Source organism: Neoarius graeffei, chromosome 7, assembly GCF_027579695.1.
Source record: "Neoarius graeffei isolate fNeoGra1 chromosome 7, fNeoGra1.pri, whole genome shotgun sequence".
In the NCBI taxonomy this organism is placed as follows: Eukaryota; Metazoa; Chordata; class Actinopteri; order Siluriformes; family Ariidae; genus Neoarius; species Neoarius graeffei.
In genome coordinates this window covers 23,008,380-23,028,629 of record NC_083575.1, presented here as the reverse complement: position 1 = coordinate 23,028,629, position 20,250 = coordinate 23,008,380, and the positions used below count along the sequence as shown (strand labels likewise).

General features: G+C 40.4%; 1 protein-coding gene across 1 annotated transcript in view; it reads right to left on the bottom strand.

The window, feature by feature from the left end:
* Positions 1-14,618, bottom strand: part of hcrtr2 (hypocretin (orexin) receptor 2) — an 82,431-nt gene extending 67,813 nt beyond the window's left edge. The window contains exon 1 of the mRNA XM_060924610.1: positions 14,414-14,618. Within this exon, the coding sequence (XP_060780593.1) occupies positions 14,414-14,618 (205 nt within the window). The remainder of the gene's footprint in view (positions 1-14,413) is intronic.
* Positions 14,619-20,250: the final 5,632 nt, after the last annotated feature.

Below are 20,250 nucleotides of genomic sequence, written 5' to 3'. Positions count from 1 at the left end.
AAAATCTAACACAGCGGCTGCCAATAAGGAGCGGCAAGCATGTTGGCAACGAATTGCCGATCGGGTAAATGCGCAAGTACATTCTCCCTTCTACATGTTCCAGAACAGAAGTATAGGATGAGAGAAAGCTTCATGATCAATCACAAGTCACAGAAAATGGTCCTTCGATGTGGCCCCAGTCATATATAGCTTGTTTAATGTCCGAAAAATCCTGAATAAAATTTGGTATGGTAAATTCATGGAGTAGCCTACTTAAGCTGATATGTGCACAGAGTCACATGAATTAGGACGACTGACTGTTCAGTCCCTTTGACTAAGTTGGTGTATGTCCTGTGAACATTTCAGAGGCAACAGCAGTGCCAAACGCACCTGGCAACAGGTGAAAATGAAATATAAAAACATCATTCATAATGGTGTGTGTGTGTGCGCGCGTGCAAGCAAGCATTCATTTGCCTTTTATTTATTCAAGTTTTATCTGTTTGCCTAATAGTTCAAATTGTTTTGTATATAGTTTATAATGTTGTGTGATATTAATGATAATATTGTGGGAAAACTACTTTGCACGGACGTTCATTTAATTTATTCTATCGTCATTTTGTTTGTTCTATTTTTGTGTATTTTATTTATTTATCTGTTTGTCTAGTTGTATCTATTTTTCTAATAATAATATATTTTTTGCATTAATAGTTTGTTTTTTCCTATTAAAATAATCTTGTGTTCGTGTTATAACTTTATCTATTTATCTGACTGTTTAGTTGTATCTATTTTTGTTACAATTTCAATATTTTTAATATAGAAATTTTGTTTTTTTCTGTTAAAATGTTCTTGTGTGATAACTAGTTCTTGTGTTATATTTATTGTAGTTGTATCTATTTTGTATCTCAGACTTAAATATTTTTGTAAAACAAGTGTTTTTCTATAAAATATTCTTGCGTTCTTGATAACCATGTTCTTGAGTGGGTTCTTTTTTTTTTTTTTTACAGAAAAGCCGTTCTGCATGGACATTCATTGAAGCCCTCATTGTTTTTTAATGGTTATTTATGAGCGTTTAGGGGTTACAATAATGTAAGTCTAGGTTGCTTTATATAAAAGGTATGTCCAGAAATATTGATGTCACTGTCTAAGCAGAGGGATCTGGCTTCTTTAGACGCTGTCTTCTTAAAACTGAATAAATATTTAAAAAGAGCCGAATGAGCCAGTCTTTTGAACGGCTCTTTTCAAAGAACGGATCACAAAGATGCGGATCCCATCAAAGAGCCATAAATCCCATCTCTAATCTGCGCTCCGATATCGCACGGGTCATCCAGGTACGCTGGCATTGTCTCTAGAGGAAATGTCGGTGGAGAGGTGGTGTTTAAAAAGGGTGTGGTTAATCGGAAACCTCGGGTTAACCAAGAACATAACCTGAGACGAGCAGGTTTGAGATGCAGCGTAAATTGCCATGGCAGCATACCTCGGTTTGAACATAGCCAACTTTCGTAGTGTGCGTTAATCGGAAAGTTACACTGCACGTGATCAAGTTGCTCTCGAAGTTACCCTAGTAAGCCAGAAAACCCGCTTTGTAGTACAGGGCCCTGGTTATCACATCAATGGATTTTTTTCTTCCCTGATGGCACGGGCATAAAATTCGGGCTCAGACTGTAAAAGAGTAGTTCAGGAAACACGAGGAATCATTTTCACACATGAATTGGCCACCACAGAGTTCCAACCTTAGCCCTATTGAGAATCTTTGGGATGTGTTGGAGAAGACTTTACACAGTGGTTCAACTCTCCCATCATCAACACAAGATCTCGGTGAAAAATTAATACAACTCTGGACTGAAATAAATGTGACATTGCACAAGTTTATTGAAACAATGCTATGGCAAATGCTGTAATCAAAGCAAAAGGCGATCCAACCCAATATTAGAGTGCACAACTGTTTTTTTTGTTGTTGTTGTTTGTTTGTTTGTTTTTTTGGCAGGGCAGTGTAGTTTACAGAAATTGGTGCGAAGAACAGAAAACATCAAGTGAGCAGCAGTACTGTGGGTGGAAATGCCTTGCTATTGATAGACATCAAAGGAAAAATGTCATGGTAGTTTGAGCTTAACAGTAAGCCTATGATAATGCATATACAGTAACTCTTGAGGACCATGTTACTTGGAAAAGCATATTTGCTCAAATAATTGTCCAATACAGTTATGTGCAAAATATTGGCCAACACTATTTAACTGATTAAAAAAAATAATAATTAAGCAACTCTGTGGTAAACTGCATTTATATATATCTCCACACACACAGTGGTGCTTGAAAGTTTGTGAACCCTTTAGAATTTTCTATATTTCTGCATAAATGACCTAAAACGTCATCAGATTTTCACACAAGTCCTAAAAGTAGATAAAGAGAACCCAGTTAAACAAATGAGACAAAATATTATACTTGATCATTTATTTATTGAGGAAAATGGTCCAGTATTACATATCTGTGGGTGGCAAAAGTATGTGAACCTTTGCTTTCAGTATCTGGTGTGACCCCCTTGTGCAGCAATAACTGCAACTAAACATTTCCAGTAACTGTTGATCGGTCCTGCACACCGGCTTGGAGGAATTTTAGCCCATTCCTCTGTACAGAACAGCTTCAACTCTGGGATGTTGGTGGGCTTCCTCGTATGAACTGCTGGCTTCAGGTCCTTCCACAACATTTTGATTGAACAGAAAACGGCCACTGAATATTCACATTAGCTCCGACGTGTGACGTCATGTTGTCTTGACAACCATGCGATATCGTAAACCATATTCAACGCTCATTCTCCTTTGGGTAGAGTGACATCATACACATAGGATAAGTGATATGCTAACAATATTGCATGCTATCAAACCAAATGAATGGAACCTGCTAGAAGGGAATAGAATACATGTTTTTTATTCCATCGAAAAAAGTATCCTGTATGACAGACCTGGGCATTTTCCGGCCCGCGGGCCGCATCCGGCCCTTTGGTTCATTCTGACCGGCCCGCGTAAGGTTAATTAGAAATTACAAAATAAACGTATTTTCTAATTTTACCTCATGCATGGACTGAATGTGCATTGCTTTTATTTTGCAGTTGTGTTCAACAAAAATGCAATGCGCACGACATGAAACATGACATGAAATCCCACGAAACCTAATCCCGCGATAACTACTTCCGTAATTTGTCCAGACCAACCACAAACTTGTACGTCATCCTTCAAACGGTCCAGCCAATCACATAGTGTGACATCACCAGCAGGCGCCGGAGCCCGAGCCGATCTGTAGATCTGATACCTACACCGAATCGACTGATGATCATCTGTCAGCTGTGCTTCGCATCTCCACCTCAGACATTCAACCTGACTCTGATGCACTCGTTAAAGACCAACAGAGACTAGATTTCTCTTACTGAACAAATAAACTGAAAAACACCAAATGAGGTGATTAGACTACAAATGTGGGCATCATTATTATAAGATGATGTATCTTGTTTGATATTTGGAGTAGAAAGACAATATTTTGATGTCTTTATTGTGTTTTGGGGTGAATGTGACTGAAAAAAAATGGTACAAACGTTCACATTTTGTTAACCATTGTTTTGGGAAATTTGATTGAATAAATGACATTTTTTGTAAGGCAACCTCGTTTTTTCCCCATACTCTTACCAGTCTTAGCAGCTTGTAAAAACAATGATATTTATTGCTTTATATAAAGAAATACAATTAATATTATGCAGAATTTAGTTCAGCCTTATGGTCCGGCCCTCCACAAAATTTTCTGTTTCTCATGTGGCCCTATGGAAAAAATAATTGCCCACCCCTGCTGTATGAATAATAATTTCCAATATTTCACTCTGATGACATCACTCCCAGTGTTTTTCCACTGAGTCAATGCGCATTGTCAAAATGCCGAACCAGTTCAACATTAAAATTCTTTTGATTAACTTGAATTCTTTTTGTGGATGTATCCATATAATATAAAGAACATTACATGGTGGCGCGAAGATATGAAAGTCTATCTTCTTGTGTTGAAAATATTTTCATTTGTTCGTTTCACTCACTTGTGGGTATGTTCACCATTCAAAAGATAAACTTCATATCTTCGCATAACAGTGTAATATCTTCTATAATTATATTATATATTTCTATCCATATTCACTGGATATGAGCAATCATGTGCTCCGATAGCCTAATAGTAGAGTAGCCAATTAGCTCATATATCGTGAGTAGAGAAAAAACAAAATGGCAGAGCATGTTGCTGAACCAACTGAGGATGAAACAAAAATTCTACTCGAAAACAAAACCCCAAAAACTACAAAAAAACCAACATATGGAATAAAAGTATTTGATGGTAAGAACATCTTTTTTTTTATTTTTCAAGAATTATTATTACAGCATTTTCCACAAATCGCTACTGTCATTTCACCGGTTTGTTTACATTCTAAGCAGAAATTATTTTGTCACATTTTGTATAAATTTTTTATGCATCGAATCTGCAAAAAATAAAAATTCTCTGTTTCTCAAAATCCACTGAATGTGGATAGAATAAAACAGTTGTACATGGCTTATAGCCAACTCGGTGCTATGAGCCTCGTCAGCTATCAGCTCATGTAAGACTCAATTTCGTGGAATAACTTAAATTTTTATATACAGTGGTATGCAAAAGTTTGGGCACCCCTGGTCAAAATTGCTGTTACTGTGAACAGTTAAGCAAGTTGAAGATGAAATGATCTCCAAAAGGCATAAAGTTAAAGATGACTCATTCCCTTTATATTTTAAGCAAAAACAATTTATTTTCATCTTTTACATTTTCAAAATGACAAAAAAGGAAAAGGGCCCGAAGCAAAAGTTTGGGCACCCTGCATGGTTAGTACCTAGTAACACCCCCTTTGACAAGTATCACAGCTAACACTTTTTGTAGCCAGCTAATAATCTTTCAGTTCTTACCTGAGGGATTTTCACACATTTGTCCTTGCAAAAGTCTTCCAGTTCTACAAGTTTCTTGGGCTGTCTTGCATGCACTGCTCTTTTGAGATCCATCCACAGATTTTCAAATGATGTTTCTTTTTAACTTTAACTTTTTTACAGATGGTGTGATGTTTGCTTCCAGAATTTGCTGGTAATTATTCGAATCCATGCTTCCTTCAACCAATGAAATGTGCCCTGTGCCACTGGCTGCAACACAACCCCAAAGCATGATCGATCCACACCCATGCTTCAGAGTTGGAGAGGTATTCTTTTCCTGGAATTTGGCACCCTTTTTTCTCCAAACATACCTTTGCACACTGTGGCCAAAAAGTTCTATTTTGATTTCATCAGTCCACAGGACTTGTTTCCAAAATGCATCAGGCTTATTTAGATCATCTTCCAGACCTCACCTTGATCTCCACTGTTTCTGTTAACTGCCATTTCTTAATAACATTATAATCTGAGGAAACAGCTACCTAAAAACACTTTGCTACATTCTTGTAGCTTTCTCCTGCTTTGTGAGCATCAACTATTTTATTATTCAGAATGCGAGGGAGTTGCTTAGAGGAGCCCATGGCTGCTGATTTTAGGGACAAGTTTGAGGAGTCAGAGAATTTATACAGCTTTGAAATCTGCATCATCTGACCTTTCCTAACGAAGAATTTGAACAAGCCATAGCTCAATAAGCTAATTAAGGTCTGGAACCTTGGTAAAAGTTACCTGAGAACTCAAATGTATTGGGGTGCCCAAACTTTCGCATGGTGTTCCTTTTTTTTTTTCACTCTCCAGTTGTACAAAAAAAATAATACACAAATCTTGCAGAAAACGCTGAAAAGAAATGTGTCGTCTTTACCTTTATGCCTTTTGGTGATCAGTTCATCTTCTGCTCACTTAACTATTCACAGTAACAGACATTTTCAGTAAGGGTGCCCAAACTTTTGCATGCCACTGTATGTTAATGCATAATTACTTTATATATACCCATCCATCCATTATCTGTAGCCGCTTATCCTGTACAGGGTCACAGGCAAGCTGGAGCCTATCCCAGCTGACTATGGGTGAGAGGTGGGGTACACCCTGGACAAGTCGCCAGGTCATCGCAGGGCTGACACATAGACACAGACAAACAACCATTCACACTCACACCTATGCTCAATTTAGAGCCTAACCTGCATGTCTTTGGACTGTGGGGGAAACTGGAGCACCCGAGGAAAACCATACAGACATGGGGAGAACATGCAAACTCCACACAGGAAGGCCCTCGTCAGCCACTGGACTTGAACCCAGGACCTTCTTGCTGTGAGGAGACAGTGCTAACCACTACACCACCATGCCACCCTACTTTACATATAATGAAGTTAAAAATAGGAAAAAAACAAACAAACAAACAAACAAACAAACAAACTGTGGCATGTGCAAACATTTTCCTTCCAGTTGATATGTCTCCAAAGGTAATTAACTCATTGGACCTGAACTGACTCTTTAGAACTCATTAGGAAGTTGTACTACTATGCACTTGAAATTACTCTTTCATGATCTGCATGAAAGAGTCATCCGAAGAAAACCCTATCTGTGACATCATAAAAGTCAACAACTGATGTATGAAATTAAGGGCATAATTATGGAGAATTTGGGTCCAGAAATGTAGAAGAAAACAAATGAGACATGTAACAGAAGAAGACCTACTGAACTGCTTTGATCAGTGGAAGACCAGAATGCAGGGCTAATGCAGAAGGGGAATATAATGAAGGGGAAAGGAATTGAAAGTTTTCTTCATTAAATTTGAACTACAGCATTAGTCTCATTATTTAATAGCCACACCTCGGATCTAGAAAGCCAGAGGCAATTTGGAAAAAAAAAAAGAACTGAGGACTGATGAAATAAAAAAGTAAAAAATTGACTTTGACCACAATTAAAGATGTGTTTGGAGAAAAAGGAGCAGCATTTGATGAAAAGAACACTTTGCTAACCAGTAAGCATGGGGTCGTATATACTTTGTGGTTGTGTGCCAGTCATTGGCACAGGAAACATTGCATGTTTGAATGGAAGAATATAAATATAATGAACAAATTCTAGAAACAAATGGGACAGTGTCAAACAAGAAACTTTCCTCAAACATACCTCAAAAACCACCTTGAACTAATTAAAGAAACACAAACTGAAGCTTTTTCAAATGCTCCAAAGTGCCTTCACTTGAAGATCATTGAAAATATGGACAGTAGTTAGATCTTAAACTTGCTGTGCATGCAAGATGGCCCAACCCTCTCTCCGAATTAGAAGTATTCTGTAAGATATATATATATATATATATATATATATATATATATATATATATATATATATATATATATATATAAGCTTTGTGCTGCGATTGGCTACTCTACAACTAGGCTATCAGCTCATGTACCGTGAGTAGAGAAAAACAAAATGGTGGCGTGCATCAAGTCAGATATCACTTTGTTATCAGGTAGTTAAAAGAAACAGATAGCTAAAAGAATATAGTTGTCACTCCCCCCAAAACCAAAATATCTCCTGTTCCACACTCCAGCCCAGTTGGTGGTGGTAAGGCACCTTCAAGTTGGTTTGCCAACCACCAAAAAAAAACCTGACAGAAGAAGAAGAAAAAGAAAATGGCATGGTATGTTGCTGAACCAGTTGAGGACAAAATAAAAAAAGAAAAAACTGTACTCAAAAAACAACCCCCCTCCCCCAAAAGATGGAACAAAAAGTATTTGATGGTAAGAATGTATCTTTTTTTTAATTTTTCAAGAATTATTATTATAGCATTTTTCACAAATTGCTACTGTCATTTCGCTGGTTGGTTTACATTCTAAGCAGAAATGATTGTCGGATGTTTTGTGTAAAAGTTTTTAATCAAATCTCATTATCTCTAGCCGCTTTATCCTGTTCTACAGGGTCTCAGGCAAGCTGGAGCCTATCCCAGCTGACTACGGGCAAAAGGCGGGGTACACCCTGGACAAGTCGCCAGGTCATCACAGGGCTGACACATAGACACAGACAACCATTCACACTCACATTCACACCTACGGTCAATTTAGAGTCACCAGTTAACCTAACCTGCATGTCTTTGGACTGTGGGGGAAACCGGAGCACCCGGAGGAAACCCACGCGGACACGGGGAGAACATGCAAACTCCGCACAGAAAGGTCCTCGCCGGCAACAGGGCTCGAACCCGGACCTTCTTGCTGTGAGGCGACAGCGCTAACCACTAACCACCGTGCCGCCCGTATAAAGTTTTTATTTATCAAATTTACAAAAAATAAAAATGCGCCGTTTCTTAAAATCCAGTGAATGTGGATAGAATAAAACAGTTTTTTGGCACTACACACCTCGTCGGCTATCATCTCATGTACGACTCGATTTCATAGAATAACTGTTTTTTACACACACACACACACACACACACACACACACACACACACACACACACACACACGAGAAAACCATCCCCCTAGCTGGCTACAAAAAGCATTTGAAAGCTGTAATATTTGCCATATTTGGAGTTAGCAATTGTGGAATGTGCAAAAGTTTGGACACCCTACTATTTTAATTTCTCAACTTTAAGTTCATTAAATATAAAAAGAAAGTATGCACTAATGTTTGTAGAAAAATATCATATTTTGCTGCAGAGATTGTGTTCTTTTTGCGCCCAAAATCAACAAAATATGGAATAAGGTCAGTGGCATTCAAACTGTTGCATACAGCTGTATATGCTTAAGGTTTTTTTTTAATCCTTCATCAGTGATCCATATTGTACATACAGTGCTGAGCGTAAATGAGTACACCCCCTTTGAAAAGTAACATTTTAAACAATATCTCAATGAACACAAACAATTTCCAAAATATTGACAAGACAAAGTTTAATATAACATCTGTTTAACTTATAACGTGAAAGTAAGGTTAATAATATAACTTAGATTACACATTTTTCAGTTTGACTCAAATTAGGGTGGTGCAAAAATGAGTACACCCCACAACAAAACTACTACATCTAGTACTTTGTATGGCCTCCATGATTTTTAATGACAGCACCAAGTCTTCTAGGCATGGAATGAACAAGTTGGCGACATTTTGCAACATCAATCTTTTTCCATTCTTCAGCAACGACCTCTTTTAGTGACTGGATGCTGGATGGAGAGTGATGCTCAACTTGTCTCTTCAGAATTCCCCATAGGTGTTCGATTGGGTTCAGATCAGGAGACATGCTTGGCCACTGAATCACTTTCACCCTGTTCTTCTTCAGAAATCCAGCAGTGGCCTTAGATGTGCGTTTAGTCATGTTGGAAAAGTGCACGATGACCAAGGGCATGGAGTGATGGTAGCATCTTCTCTTTCAGTATAGAGCAATACATCTGTGAATTCATGACGCCATCAATGAAATGCAGCTCCCCGACACCAGCAGCACTCATGCAGCCCCACATAAGGACACTGCCACCACCATGTTTCACTGTAGGCACCAGGCATTTTTCTTTGTATTCCTCACCTTTGCAACGCCATACAGTTTTGAAGCCATCAGTTCCAAAAACATTTATCTTGGTCTCATCACTCCAGAGTATAGAGTCCCAGTAGTCTTCATCTTGGTCAGCATGGGCCCTGGCAAACTAGGTGGGCTTTTTTATGCCTGGGCTTTAGGAGAGGCTTCTTTCGTGGACAGCATCCATGCATGCCATTCCTCTGCAGTGTATGCCATATTGTGTCACGGGAAATAGTCACCCCAGTTCGGCGTTGTACTTCTTTAGATAACTGCAGTGAACTTGCATGCTGATTTTCTTCAACCCTTCTCATCAGAAGACGCTCCTGTCGAGGTGTTAACTTCCATGGACGACCTGGACGTCTCTGTGAGATGGTTGCAGTTCCATCTTTCTAAAATTTTCGTACCACTTTTGCTACAGTATTCTGACTGATAAGTAAAGCTTTGCTGATCTTCTTGTAGCCTTCACCTTTGTGGTGTAAAGAAATTATTTTCTTTGGGGAATTCTGAAGAGACAAGTTGAGCATCACTCTCCATCCAGCATCCAGTCACTAAAAGAGGTCATTGTTGAAGAATGGAAAAAGATTGATGTTGCAAAATGTCGCCAACTTGTTCATTCCATGCCTAGAAGACTTGGTGCTGTCATTAAAAATCATGGAGGCCATACAAAGTACTAGATGTAGTAGTTTTTGTTGTGGGGTGTACTCATTTTTGCACCACCCTAATTTGAGTAAAACTGAAAAATCTGTAACCGAAGTTTATATTATTAACCTTACTTTCCCGTTATAAGTTAAACAGATGTTATATTAAACTTTGTCTTGTCAACATTTTGGAAATTGTTTGTGTTCATTGAGATATTGCTTAAAATGTTACTTTTCAAAGGGGGTGTACTCATTTATGTTGAGCACTTTATACACTCTGATTCATACTCTTAATGCTTGGACATATTTTTAATCACCCACTGTTTTGCATCTCTCTCTCACACATTAACAACTGTAATATTACAGAATAATATTTTTTAGTATTTATAATGGGTGTCAACATTCATGAATTTATTTTTATTTATTGTTCATTCATTCATCTTTAATAACTGCTTTAACTTTGAGGTTCATACAAGGCATAACATGCACTACCTGTCATCCCATTTGATATTCAGCTACACAAAAATTGCAAAAAAACAAAGAATGTAACATGGGAAAAGCATGTCTGCCTTTACATATTTATGTACATATGTTTATGGTATTAAAAAGGGTAATTCCAAGATTGGGGTGCCATTCATATCCCACTGATATTACATTTACTTATATGCTTGTAAAGAAAAATAAAAGACTTTTTAAACATCGATAAACTGTCCTTTACATCAGCATATTTCAGATAAATCATGTATTTGTTAATAACAATTATCTTAAGTACTTCAGCAAAAAACAAACAAACAAACAAACAAACAAACAAACAAACAAACAAACAAACAAAAACCCCACAGTATTTTGCCTGTCCCAGCCTACTATAATTCACCATGAAATATAGTCAATAAAATCTTCAAAATATTATTATCTGGGTCGTTGTGAAGCCATTGAACATCTAATGCTTGAACTGTTCTTTTTCCATGAGTCATGTCATGAAGTACAGTAGATAACGGATGTAATGGCTGGAAGAGTGTATTTATAAAACAGGCAGGCAACCAGTACAAAAACATTAGACGAAGGCAGAGTAAGGAAACAGGCAAGAGTCATACAAGGTGCAAACAGAACATCAGAGGTAATACTAAGCAGGGTCGAGAAAACAGGAAATAAAGTCAAGAACCAGAGTATTAACAGAGTATCAGGCTTGGCAATGTCAAATGCTCGGTACTGCATGTATACTTCGCAAAGTTTGTGTGTTTTCGGAGTTCTCATAAGCGCACGCTGTGATTGCGCTCCAATCCAGAACAGGTGCATGGTAATTTGTCCTTGAGGTGTGTGCCTGCGCTCAGAGCGCAGATGGATGTGGACATGACACATGAGTCATCCCTTATAGAATCTGAAAAATGTACCTGAACACATTAACCCCTATGAAATATATGGAATATTCCACAAATCCAAATTTCTGGAAGATCATGAGAAAAAGTACATCCTCTCACACTTTCTTTTATTTTCAATCATATTGTGATATTGAATTGCCTTTGCCATTGACATGTGCTTGTGCTTTAAGAGGCATTTCCATGCAAACACTTCTTCGGCAAAATGTGGCACATCCAGCAGATGTTTTTGGCTTTTTTTATTCTAAAAGCAAGGTAAGCATTGTTATGAATTTTCTTTTCTCCAGTTGTTTTACATTTATATAATGGCATTTGGCAGAGACTTACAGAAAACAGAAGTGCTTTGAAGTATATCAATAAATACAGCTTGATACTGATTCAATAGGACATGGACTAAGCAGTCATATTGGATAGTGCTTAAACATGTATTAAATTATTCATTTTCCCTTTGGGGCTCATGGAAGCAAAAGGCTGAAAAGATCAATCCAGACTTCAATATCCCAAGCTGGTTAAACTGTTAGATATACAGTAATCTCTCTAGTGGAACCCCTTTTAGAGACCACAGTGATTATAATATATGGTATTTGGTTAGGTTTTTCGGGCAGCATGGTGGTGTAGTGGTTAGCACTGTCACCGCGCAGTAAGCAGGTTCCATGTTCGAGCTGCACAGCCAACGGGGGCCTTTCTGTGTGGAGTCTGCATGTTCTACTTGTGTCTGTGGGTTTCCTCCAGGTACTCCGGAACCCCACAGTTCAAAGACATGCAGATTAGGTAAAATACCCAGCCACTGGGGTTACACAAGCCAGCGCATACTTAGTGCTGATCCCAAGCTTGGAGAGGGTTGCGTCAGGAGTGAAAACCTATGCCGAATCAAACATGCAGGAAAAAGGATCTCCTGTGGCAGCCCATAATGAGAGCAGTCAGAAAAAGATTTGTTCAGATTTTTTCATTATTTGTTGTTCCTTTGAAATTGGAGATATTAAAGTCAAACACATTCAAAGAGAAAATCCCATTCAGAATTGTGTACCTTCTTGCTTAAAAAAAAAAAATCATTCACATTACAATGCACAAGTCCATGACAATATGTCAGGCACAACAGCTGTGTCTGATCTACATGTAGGTTACTGGGTATTTTATGCCTTCCTGCTATTCTTTGTGTGTCCTTCACTCAGACTGAAAGAAGCAGGCTGATAAAACACAATCTAATGTCAAAGCCATGTCTCAACATGGAAGCAGGACAACGCGTACTGCATGTCTCACCCATTTGCCATTTGCTCCTCAATCACTAATATGATTAGAGGATCAATAATCGGCAGCAGTTGATGAAAGATGCTTCTAGGTTTTCAGCCTAATCAATAAGGCTTGACCCCATGAATGATAATGAATTCTCACATGGTGGAAGCTAGGCTCAGCATACATCCAGGAATACACTTAATCATGTAATTATAATATGCTTAGTTAAATGAAAGTCCAGTAACTGATTTGGAATTAACCTAAGGAATAGCATTGATGATGCTGCAATCAGAGTTTGCATATCTGCCAAAGAAAGCAGACTTGCTTTTGCAGTCACATGTCCAATGACAATTACATGCATTTCTACAGAGTCTTGACATATTTCACAGGTGGTGTTTGCATTTGTTACAGCCGACAGTTCCTTTATTCAAGAGTCAATAAATTGAGTTATTTAGTAAATTACCAATATACATATTCTGTGCCAGTGATAATAAAATATGATCTGGAATATTTACTAATTCTGCATCATCATATGTCCAATAAACACTCTTCAAAACATATTAAACCAATAACAATATAGCATTTTAATATACTACATGATGTACCAGTATCCAAGTGAATATTATCCCTAGAGTGCATTTACTGATGGAACCGGTACACAGATTCAAGGTCCAACAAAATTATACATTATATTTTATTCAAAATTTGTGCTGCCTCTTAACCCGAGCCATATATCCTAAATAATCCTTCAACATCAAACATGTACAGTGCAGTAAGTATCTGGACAGTGATTGCCATTTTGACTCTATATTCTAGCACACTGGATTTGAACCAATGACTATGCGCTGAAAATACAGAAAGTCCACTTTAATTACCGTCTAGATCACGTGGACATATGATCATCAATTTACAATACCATATTTACAAATTAAAAATTAGTATATGAAATGTATCTCACTGGTCCAGCTACTACAAGACATGCACTTAAGTGCATATAGACTCATCCAGATGTGGCTGATGTGTAAAGTACAATACTGCATTTTTCACTCAGTGTGGTTTTGTGCCAGAATGACAAATATGAATCAGTGCAATATAGACTGAAAAACATCAACAAGGCTTAAGTGGAATAATACATAAATGATTGGTCAGAATAGTCTGTCAAAATATTTGAAATCCTCTCTCTCTCTCTCTCTCTCTCTCTCTCACACACACACACACACTTTTGTATTTCTATCTTTGTGGTGACTCTCATTGACATAACGCATTCCCTAGCTCCTTACCCTAACCTTAACCATCACAGCTGAATGCCTAACCCCACTCCTAACCCTAAACTAAACCTGATTCTAACATAAACTAAGTCTTAACCCTCAAACAGCCTTTTGAAGAAGTGAGGACCAGCCCAGCAGTACACAACTGTGTGCAGTGAAGTGTAGTAGGATTTCTGCCAGACACAGGAGAGAATGTGTACAGGTAGATGATAATGGGAATGAAACCAGTGAAATAGTTTCCAGATTCTCCAGTTCTGATGAAAAATGTAAGTTTACACTGACAATTTAATCAACTTTAAGTGAGATAATGGACTCAGTTGGGACGTGCATTAGATTAGATTAGATTAGATTAGATTAGATTAGATTAGATTAGATTAGATTAGATTAAGCAGATCCAACCTGGCAACACCTGATGTAAAGATATGAGGTAAGAGATAATAAAACTTACCTAATGTGTTTCCGACCAGCGAGCACAGAAAGACAACAATGTATCCGACTATCAGCACCCACTCATACTGCTTCGGATGCAAGTATTCACTCCAAATGTATTTCAAAAGTTCATCATCCTCATCGAGGCGCAGATGCGCGACACTCGCAGTGGAATTGGACGCGAAACAGTCGCGGCAGCTGGAACTGACGGTGACCCCCGCCATGCCGCATGTCAGTCCTCAACCATCGCAAGGCAGGAGAATGAATGAATGAATGAATGAATGAAGGGCAAAAGCGCGCTCGCGAGAGGCTTTTAAACGTCGCCGTGACGCGCTCTAGGAGATTTCGTGGTGACCAATCGGGTGAAAGGCACGCGCTCCAAGACACGTGATTTTCCAAAGGAATACCTTACATTCCTGCAAAAATCCCACTGCGCTGTGTATAGATAGATAGATAGATAGATAGATAGATAGATTTACTTTACTGATTAGGGTGCATCAGTTGTATGGAATCAATTTTGTGCCAAAATGTTCATACAATCTCATCTCATTATCTCTAGCCGCTTTATCCTTCTACAGGGTCGCAGGCAAGCTGGAGCCTATCCCAGCTGACTACGGGCGAAAGGCGGGCTACACCCTGGACAAGTCGCCAGGTCATCACAGGGCTGACACATAGACACAGACAACCATTCACACTCACATTCACACCTACGGTCAATTTAGAGTCACCAGTTAACCTAACCTGCATGTCTTTGGACTGTGGGGGAAACCGGAGCACCCGGAGGAAACCCACGCGGACATGGGGAGAACATGCAAACTCCACACAGAAAGGCCCTCGCCGGCCCCGGGGCTCGAACCCAGGACCTTCTTGCTGTGAGGCGACAGCGCTAACCACTACACCACCGTGCCGCCCTGTTCATACAATACTTTTGTAATATCAAACAAAAACGATAAATCAAAATACAAAAAAAAAAAGTCAATTTTTTTAGACTGGCAAACAAATTATTCGTGTAATCGTGCAAAATCTCAGTCTATTGCAAAGCTGACACTTGCACGATTCTGTGGCACGCATTGGTACGACTCGAGTCGTGTGCAAACTAGTCGTAAACTGGCGTGAAGTGTGCGTAAACCCGTCGTGACTGCGTGCCATGTCGGGACGAGAATTTTGAAATGTTCAAAATTTTGGTCACGACAAAATTTCGCGACCGGGTCGTGAACTATGCGCAAACTGTTCGTGATCTCGTCGTGAACTCGTCGGGACGATGCGGGAGGATGCGTGGAAGTGCGTGCCATGCCACGACTGTCACGAACTGCCACGAATAGTTCACGAACAGCTCACGTCGAGTTCACGAGTAGTTCACGACATGTTCACGAATTGGTGCACGTCGCAGCGTGGCCGTGCCTTCCCACTGACACGGTCATGCATTGATGGCACGAGCAGTTCATGACTAGTTTACGCACTTCACGAACAGTTTGCGCATGGCACGAGCAGTTCACGACGAGTTCACGAGCAGTTCACGACTACTGCGCGACACTGGCGCTCGCGTCTCATACTGTCCAAACTCGTGCCTTCTGGTCAACCATTCCCGGACCCACACTTTCCTTTGTGTCTTTCTTCGAGGTGGGGTTGCCTTTTCTTGCTCTTCTGCCTCTTCCAGCCTTTTCTGCTGCTCTTCAACAATGGCTAGAGCAGCTGCCAGGTATTGGGGTATTTCACTCACGTGACCAAGTCATGTGATGCTGCCATTTTGGACGGCACGGCTCGAATCAGTTTGAATGGGAGGAAGGCGACAAACGAAAAACATAAAAGAAAAAGGAGCGAGATGCAGAAAACACCTTCACTATCCAGCGACGTAGGGCATTTACAGGGCGAGCAGGGGGAGAGGTATTTGCAAAAATTGAGGTTAGCAGGCTTAGAGAACGACGTTTACCTGCTTCCACCAGGATTGTTCACTGACGTACGGAAGTACACGAAGCCCTCGTCTTTACCTGACTTCAGCCCACATGATCTGTATACCTATGTCGTTAAAAACCCATCGCCATACACAGGTATTGATCTGAAAGCGTATAAGAGTTTGGATGCCTACAAATATTTTGTGTCAGGCTGGGTAACATGCCTACATCAGCGGGTCGTCCCTGGAGCCGGTGGTCGCCATCTTATTACAGCTAAGGTTTGTTCACATTTTCATTTACTTTCGGTCCTCAGGATAAACAAAATGTTATTAATTGTCATTGAAATAACTTCTTAGTCTGTTGAGACATGGCCCGTTATAAATTTGCTGTTACCAGGCAATGACTAAGAACTGTATTATTAGGGTCGGTGTAGTTGTAGCAGTGTATTAGCAACTAGCTGTTAGCACTAGCTAATGTCAACAACATCATAGCTGGTATGTTACTGTAGCAATGTTTACATTCAGTCAGTTGGATGACTGTTAAAACCTTTCAGTCTCAAGTTTTTCCTTTACTGGATTTACTAGTTTACTGAGCTAGCGCACTCGGGCAAGCCGGGAGCTAGCGCGCACTAGCCAGCCTGCCAGCCGGGAACTAGCGCGTGCTAGTCAGCCTGCCGGCCGGCCGGCCAACATGCGCTAGCTCAGTAAACTAGTAAATCCAGTAAAGGAAAAACTTGAGACTGAAAGGTTTTAACAGTCATCCAAATGACTGAACGTAAACATTGCTACAGTAACATACCAGCTACTGTTGTTGACATTAGCTAGCTTGCCGTCCAAAATGGCGGACACCGGGGCATCACGTGACCCTGTGACGTCAGGTGAAATACCTCAATAGGCATCTTCTCTTCTCTGCAATGATTGTGTCTCTGGTATTCAGCATGTTGTCTCTTCCACAGCCAATTCAAAAATGACCAGGGGTTGGGGAGGCCCCTTTTTATATGGCGTGCCCAAGTCGGCACGACACCGTCCGAATTGCGCAAACTCGTCGTGCCAATGCGGGAAGTGCATAAACTATGCGCAAACTATGCGTGAACTCATCGTGCCAGTTCGTGAATGTGGACGGGCACGCATTCGTGAACTCGTCGTGAACTATGCGTGAACTAGTCGTGAACAGTGCGGGAGCCTCCCAGTTCGTGCCCCAAAATGGCACGACTTGCCACGACAAAATCGTGGCCAAAAGTCGTGCAAGTGTCAGCCTTGCATATTACTCTTCAGAAACCTTTTATTTTTGTTCCGCGTCTTTCTCAGTTTTGTTTGACGCAGTTTATTTTGGGTGCGATTCCAGCTTTCTCGTTTGCGCTCCCTGACTTTTTCATCTCATCTCATCTCATTATCTCTAGCCGCTTTATCCTTCTACAGGGTCGCAGGCAAGCTGGAGCCTATCCCAGCTGACTACGGGCGAAAGGCGGGGTACACCCTGGACAAGTCGCCAGGTCATCACAGGGCTGACACATAGACACAGACAACCATTCACACTCACATTCACACCTACGGTCAATTTAGAGTCACCAGTTAACCTAACCTGCATGTCTTTGGACTGTGGGGGAAACCGGAGCACCCGGAGGAAACCCACGCGGACACGGGGAGAACATGCAAACTCCACACAGAAAGGCCCTCGCCGGCCACGGGGCTCGAACCCAGACCTTCTTGCTGTGAGGTGACAACGCTAACCACTACACCACCGTGCCGCCCGCTCCCTGACTTTTTGCTTGCAGTTTTGGCACAAACCTCACGTGTGGGTGGGCTGTCCAGGAATGCATTCCCATTGGCTAACTTGTGTTTGACTGACAGCTACGCTCAGCCATTCCCTACTCGGATTCTGGTGGACTGTTTGACGAGTGACCGATCCATTGACGGTAAACAAGGATCAAGTGGACTTCAGTGGCGACTATCACTACGTTCAGACTGCAACCTGAAACGACCCATATCCGATTTGTTGTGAAATCCAATTATTTTGTTAGGCCGTTCACATTACCAATTATATGAGACTTGTATGCGATCTCCAATATGAACGGAAAACGACCCAAAAGTGTCCCGCATGCGCAAATTGACACGTAATAAGCACATCTACGTAATACGTAAACAAAAAAAGTGCGCACTCTTCAAATTTGCAAGTAAAGCATGGAGATGAGGCGAGACCTGGCAATGTGGTTTTTGTGGCGGCGGCGGAACTCACACAATAATCTGATTAATGTGGGCAGCAAACTAATGAGACCGAAGGTGTCAAATTACTGGAAATTTCCAGAACAATCTTATAATCTTGTAATACAGGATGATTTAACATCCAGGTCCCTACCAAATCCACCATTAGCTTGATCAATTCTATAAAAGCCTATTTAAATTCTGAAAACTGTACAAATGTTGTTGTTTTCCACCAAAGAGGCAGGATTAGCCAACACAGAATAGTGACGTTTATCTCTTGTTGATGACGTGTAGGTCGCATGAATGCGACCTGTCCGGTCCGGCAACTGCAGTCGCATGTGAAAATAACGGATATGCATCGGAATTAGGACCACATATCCAAGTGGCCTGGGTCGCATGTGAAAAAATCGGATCTGTGTCATTCAGATTGTCAATAACAAATCGGATACAGGTCGCATATGGGCAAAAAAAATCGGATATGGGTCATTTCAGGGTGCAGTCTGAACGTAGTCTTATGATATTGAATTAATTCAACAAAGTGTAAGTACGGGACAAATGTGTTGTATGTGTTGCAGTAGTACACATTATGCAGGCGTGTTTAATGTTAGCAAGACAGCTATTATATTGGGTAGTGGAGCTAAGGCTAACATTTGACTTGCCATGAAACACCTGCATAATGTGTACTACTGCAACACATACAACGCATTTGTCCCGTACGTACACTTTGTTGAATTAATTCAATATCATAGTCGCCACTGAAGTCCACTCAATCCTTGTTTACCGTCAATAGATGAGTTCACAAACACGGCAACACGCAAGGAGTTGTGGGAAAGGTCAAAGGTTAAGGCCTCATAAACGAGCGGAAGTAGAGCACGTCAACAATGCCGGAGGCTAAAGGCTCGCTGTGGGGACACTGTTGTGTTGTCGATTGCTACAATGGACGTCGACTGCTTGAACAGTGGATGCAAGAAGACTGTAGTGTACATTTAAGTGAGTGTATACAGAAAAAATTATGTGAATCCAAGCATACAGTTTAATGCAAAAGTTCGTTTATATCCCGACCGTGTCAGCTGTCAGATTCATGTTCATGGACCCGCCTTGATTTTCACTCTCACCGATAATCATTGTTTGTAGTGAGTATTATCATGAATGCGATCACTTCCCGTCGCTGGGCACCCTTATTCAAAGACATCATTAGCCAACCCCTTGTATCTGTGCATTTATTGATCTAGTAGATCTTGTTTATTTCAGTATCTATCCAATCTAGCTTCTTCACATTTATATGATGCAATTTTAGGATTCAAGCACAATGTTGGCACCTGCACATGCCCTCCACCTTTCTTGCTGTTCACCTTTCCTACTGAAAGGCAGAATCCTGATGCACGGAAAGAATGGATTTGGCGCATTAACAGGAAGGAATGTTGTACTGGACTAATCTATGACTGATGAGTATAGTAAGTGATACTAGTACTGATACAATAAAACAGACGACTGTAATCTGGTAGGCAGCACGACTTATATTATTTCTCCGTGTCAGATATAGAACTATAACTATGAGTCGTTGACCTGTCAAAAACTGCAGTGGGCGTGGCAGTATCACCGGGTACATACCTCGATTTTTCTTTGTCTTCCTTGGATGGTACAGGCTGGATTTTCAAAATATCTGTGGCATATGCAAGCGCCCTTAACTCTTCTACCCCCATGGTAGTTGGCAATCCCCATTCTCTCATATGCCTCTGCAATTCTGCCTTCTTCCATAAGGC